The sequence below is a fragment of the Cololabis saira genome, chromosome 3 (genome assembly GCF_033807715.1).
Source record: "Cololabis saira isolate AMF1-May2022 chromosome 3, fColSai1.1, whole genome shotgun sequence".
Classification (NCBI taxonomy): domain Eukaryota; kingdom Metazoa; phylum Chordata; class Actinopteri; order Beloniformes; family Belonidae; genus Cololabis; species Cololabis saira.
In genome coordinates this window covers 22082478-22088477 of record NC_084589.1, presented here as the reverse complement: position 1 = coordinate 22088477, position 6000 = coordinate 22082478, and the positions used below count along the sequence as shown (strand labels likewise).

At 46.5% G+C, this 6000-nt stretch overlaps 1 protein-coding gene across 1 annotated transcript; it reads left to right on the top strand.

Annotated features, from left to right (window-relative positions):
- On the top strand, positions 1 to 990 carry LOC133440602 (chemerin-like receptor 1). The gene has a single exon (XM_061717921.1). The coding sequence runs from the start codon at positions 1 to 3 to the stop codon at positions 988 to 990; it is 990 nt and encodes a 329-aa protein (XP_061573905.1).
- Positions 991 to 6000: the final 5010 nt, after the last annotated feature.

The window sequence follows — 6000 nt, the reverse complement described above, 5'->3', positions numbered from 1 at the left end:
ATGGCAATGAATGCTACATCTTTCGATCACAATTCAACTGATGCACCTGGAAATGGCACCTTGAAACTTGACCAATTTGCAGACTTGAAGAAGTCTCTCCACACCATGTCTCTCATTGTTTACTGCCTGGCCTTTGTCCTCGGTGTGCTCGGGAACGGAGTGGTTATCTGGGTGACCAGCTTCAAAATGAAGCAAACCGTCAATACGGTGTGGTTCCTCAACCTGGCTGTGGCCGACTTCCTCTTCACAGCATTCCTGCCTCTCAGCGTGACTTACACAGCTATGGATTTCCACTGGCCTTTTGGGAAGTTCATGTGCAAGTTGAGCACCACCATAAGCTTCCTGAACATGTTTGCCAGTGTCTACATCCTGGTGGTGATCAGCGTGGACAGATGTGTGTCCGTGGTGTGGCCCGTCTGGGCCCAGAACCACAGAAATGTGCGCAAGGCTTCCTGTGTGAGTCTGTGTGTTTGGGTGCTGGCTTTGATTCTCAGTTTTCCATACTTCTTCATTAAGGACACTAAGGTTACAAAAGACACCATCACCTGTTTGAACAGCTTTACATTTTTTGGTCGGCGGGCCATAGTCATCACCCGCTTCCTCCTAGGGTTTGTCATCCCGTTCACTGTCATTGTCTCCTGTTATGCCGTCATAATCCACCGTATCAGAAGAAACCCTGCCCTAGCTAGTCAATCGAGTCGCCCATTTAAGATAATGGCTGCCATCATCATCATTTTTTTCCTCTGCTGGGCTCCTTTTCACATCATGGGTCTAATAGAGTTGACAGTATTCACTATAGCTAATCAAAGCAAAACCCTGACATATGCCATTATGATTGGGACCCCTCTTGCCACCAGCCTGGCTTTTCTCAACAGCTGTTTGAATCCACTGCTTTATGTGTTTGTGGGCCAAGATTTCAAAAACAATGTCTTTAAGTCCATCCTGCATGTGCTGGAGACTGCCTTCCATGATGATGAGATGCACTCTTAAAATGTCATATATTCAGAGAACAAGAGCCACAGCAACAACAAATCAGTATATATATATATATATATATATATATATATATATATATATATATATATATATATATATATATACTAGTATTTCTTATTATTTATTTTTCTTATTATTATTATTATTGTATATACCAGTTTACTGTTTATAGTGTGTTATTATTATTACTGTGTTATTACTTTTCTATTGATGCCTCTTGTTTTTGCACTATCCCCTTTGCTGCTGTAAACTGCAAATTTCCCCTCTGTGGGACTATTAAAGGATTATCTTATCTTATCTTATCTTATCTTATCTTATCTTATCTTATCTTATCTTATCTTATCTTAATGCTGTGTAGCGCACATGACTTGCAAAAGTAATATAAAGCTGTGTTACTTTATTTGGGGGTTATTCTATGCTGAACAAGACACTGAAATTCTTCTGATTAATATCCTAGGCCAATGCTGTTTTTTGTTGTTGTTTGAAGCTGTTTAACTCAATGGATTTATGCTGATTCATGGTACTCCTAAAAAGGGGGATAAAGCAACAGCCTCGACAAAAGAACTGAGCAGAAATTACAATATAGTAACCAAATTAATCGACAGTTACACTTGTGTAACACAAACAAATAACATTGTGGTTTCATTGACAAATGGAACTTCCTGAATATGTTAAAAATGAATACACCGTCGTTCCCCTAAAGGCTTTTTTGTGTAAGACTGAGATGGAATGTTACATTATGTAATTTCCATTCAATAAATGACTCAATTGTGTTTGTCACCTCGATGTTAAAGGTGCTGTTCGCCATGTACTTATGGTTGTGAACCCTCTGTCAGTATATCAATATTGTAAATGTTATGAATGTAGTATTTTCCCACTTTCCGAATTTTATTTGTCACAGAAGGTGGATATTAGCCAGGGAATATTATTCAAACACTTCTCTTCCAAACAATTAAAATAAAGTAATACTATAAAAGTAAAATGTTAGTTCTAGAGCAATATTGTGTTACAAAGTGTGTGTGCTTCCTATTTATTTTTAATTAACATTATTTCTCATTACAGCATGTTTGTGCATCAAGTAATACAAATTTGTGCAAATAATATCTGTTTTATAATTTAAGAAAAAGCTAAAACAAAAGAAAAGAAATAAATAAAATCAACAAAATAGGAAATAAAAAATAAACAAATAAAAAAATGAATGTACATATGAGAACACATGCCAGCATATGCTTCCAAGAAAAAAGAAAGAAGGAAAAAGACAAATAATAAAATAATTCTGAACACAATAAGGAAACGCATCTAATATACATGTAGACAGGATAACAATGACTTCAGTCAAATAATGTAAAAGGCACTCATTAAAAATAATAGGTCACAAACATGTCAGATGCAAGGAGGATTATTCACACACAAAAACAACACTTCCCATTCCACCCCCCACCCACCTCCCTTGTATGGCTCTCTATTACCTTTCATTCATATACCTACACAGTCTATATACACCTACACATCCACACACAAATGTACCTATAAATCTACATAGTGTCATACTAATGAAGATCCAATAATATTATCCATGTATTACAGAGTCTAAAGATGGATTTGGTCCAGGAAGAGTCATCCCACTGTGTGTGCTTCCTATTCTATATGTATTAGTGGTTTTAAGTTATACTGTCATTCTGACAACACAATGTCTGAAAACATCTTGTTCAAATTTATTTAATAACTTCTAACTTATTATGAGTAAAAAAAAGGATGCTTGCAGAATGAACTGTAATGGTGTAATGAAACAATTGTGAAACTCAAATATATATAAAAACAAAAGCATTTATTCTATCTTTGGATACATTTTTACTTGCAAAGCTGAAAGTAGAAAGACGCCAGTTTCTGTTTTAGGGAGTTTCAGGCGGCAAATGGATGCAGTTTTTTTTTTTGCACTTGTTTAATGCTGTTTGACCAGAGGGAGGTGCTGTTTTACATTTCAAGTTCCACTCAGGGTGTGAAACCTCAGTTTTCCAATATTACGTGTAAATGTTTATCATATGAATCTTTACTCCATCATACTTTGTATAATTATAATAACGTTGGAAAAATAATCATGAATTGCACATAAGTCCTTCATAAAGTACCTTGGTTTAAACATTTTTGGAAACGTTTTCAAAAATGAACGTGAGTTTTCAGACATATTTGGTGGTCATTGTGCAGGTAGCCCTAGTGGAATTTCACCTACTGCATCCCCAGGCCCATTACAGGGTCAAAATCTTCCTTAGTGAGACACAGCCACTCATAATGCCAGTCCCAAGCCACTTAAACTGGTAGTATTCCATCAGGCAGGACCTCCAATGTAAAATTCATGCCAAGTCAGTATTCAGAACACATTGTTAGAATAATTGTAAATACATGTTACCATTTCTGACATAACAGATGTGTAAAAGCTTTTGAGAAAGCCGGAAATGCGTTGCTACTGTCAGGTTTAGACACTTCCCCCCAGTTTGAGTTTCAGTTCTGTCCCTCCTGTTTCCCATTTGCCCTGATTGTGTCTGCACCTGTGTCTCGTCGTGTCTCGTTATCCCCTGTGTATATCTGGTCTTGTCATTCCTTTGTTCCCTGTCGGTCCGGACTGTTCTTCCCTCCATGTGCTCCTGGTTTTCGATCCCTGTATACGTGAGTTAATCTTGATCCTGCCAAGCAGCGCTTTTGTTTTTTGCCTTCTTGGAATAAACCCTTGTGTTTTTTGAGAACTCCTGCCTCCAGCCTCCCTCTCTCTCCTGCGTTTGGGTCCACACCTTACCCCCACACGTGACAGAACGGACCGACCAGCATGGACCCAGCAGGAGAGAGTGCCGCCTTCTGGGCCATCGTTTACCAGGAGGCGGCCCTCACGATCCCTGGATGGCAGCACCCCGACGAGCTGGACTCCCCGGACGAGGAGGAATCCCCCTTCTGGGGAACACGCCTGGCTCGGGGTGGCCCCCGGAGCATCCAGGCTCTGGGGCGACGACGACGGCGTCGACGTCAGCCCCAGCTAGCCGCTGTTCCGGTGGGGGTCTCGGGCGCGTCGTCGGGGGTGGTCCCGGACGCATCGGCCCCTGCTCAGGTGGTGGTCCCGGGTACCCCCGCAGCCAGCGCCCCGGACCCGGGTACCCCCGCAGCCAGCGCCCCGGACCCGGGTTCCCACTCAGGCAGCTCCGAGGATCCTCTGCCCCCCGACACCGGCGCCCCGCATCCTGTCTGCCCCTGTTCCGGCGCCCCGCATCCTGTCTGCCCCTGTTCCGGCGCCCCGCATACTGTCTGCCCCTGTTCCGGCGCCCCGCATCGCATCCTGTCTGCCCCTGTTCCGGCGCCCCGCATCGCATCCTGTCTGCCCCTGTTCCTGAGGCGGTCCCGCCGCCGGTCTCTGTTCCTGAGGCGGTCCCGCCGCCGGTCTCTGTTCCTGAGGCGGTCCCGCCGCCGGTCTCTGTTCCTGAGGCGGTCCCGCCGCCGGTCTCTGTTCCTGAGGCGGTCCCGCCGCCGGTCTCTGTTCCTGAGGCGGTCCCGTCGCCGGTCTCTGTTCCTGAGGCGGTCCCGTCGCCGGTCTCTGTTCCTGAGGCGGTCCCGTCGCCGGTCCCTGTTCCTGAGGCGGTCCCGCCCATCTCAGTTCCTCTTCCTGAGGCGATCCTGGATGGATCTGCCCAGCCCCGAGAACGGCCCTCTGGCCGGTGTGCCTGGTTCCGGGGTTGGCCCCCCAAAATGACTCTCCGGTCGGCCCGGCCCCGTCGGCGTCCTCCGGAACTCTCTCGCCGGTCTGCCCGGCCTCGAGGACGGCCCCCGGAACGCTCTCGCTGGTCTGCTCGGTCCCGAGGACGGCCCCCGGAACTTTGGCCGTGTGTGGCTTGGGCCCTCCTCCAGGCCCCCTCCGCCCGCCCTGGTTGTGGACTGTTGGGACATCTGGGATCTGTCCCTTGAGGGGGGGGTACTGTCAGGGTTTGACACTTCCCCCCCCAGTTTGAGTTTCAGTTCTGTCCCTCCTGTTTCCCATTTGCCCTGATTGTGTCTCGTTATCCCCTGTGTGTGGGGAAGGTGGCTCAGTTGGTAGAGCGTTTGACCATGAACCTGAAGGTCAGTGGTTCGAACCCTAGTTCCTCCTGTGTCCACCAAAGTGTCCTTGGGCAAGACACTGAATCCCCCGGTTGCTCCCGGTTGTCAGGCCAGCGCCGTTGTCTATGGCAGCTCCGCCGACAACTGGTGTGTGAATGTGTGCGTGTGTGGGTGAATGTTTGCAGTGTAAAGCGCTTTGGGGCTGTAGGAGTACAGCTGGAAAGCGCTATATAAGTGTAAGCCATTTACCATATCTGGTCTTGTCATTCCTTTGTTCCCTGTCGGTCCGTACTGTTCTTCCCTCCATGTGCTCCTGGTTTTCGATCCCTGTATACGTGAGTTAATCTTGATCCTGCCAAGCAGCGCTTTTGTTTTTTGCCTTCTTGGAATAAACCCTTGTGTGTTTTTAGAACTCCTACCTCCAGCCTCCCTCTCTCTCCTGCGTTTGGGTCCACACCTTACCCCCACACGTGACAGCTACCAAGCAAACCAATCACAGCCCTTTCGGTCCGCGTTGGTCTGCGACCTCTTGACGCGTAAGGCTGGATTATAGTTCTGCGCTACATCGACGCCGAGCGTGCGCCGCAGGTTGCGCCGCAATGAGCACCCCACGACACACTCCACGCCGTGCCTGACTCGCACCTCCCAAAAATTGTAACTACGTGTCAAGAGGTCGCAGACCAACGCAGACCGAGAGGGCTGTGATTGGTTCGCTTGGTAGCAACGCATTTCCGGTTCGTGAAGCAGTCGTGAAATTTCAGCGCTTTTTTTCTTGTGTGTGTTTTTTTTTTCGTTTTGTTTTTTTGCACGATAGTTGTCCTTATCTCTTTGATTCTCTGTGACCGGAAAAGTTGGATAAACCATTCAGGATAACAACGCACCCCCCTAGCGCTCTCAGGGGGTATTGCACCGCAGCGAAATGGAGTG

Excerpts from the sequence above, each read along its gene's own strand:
- LOC133440602 (XM_061717921.1), top strand. The coding sequence starts at position 1 with ATGGCAATGAATGCTACATCTTTCGATCACAATTCAACTGATGCACCT.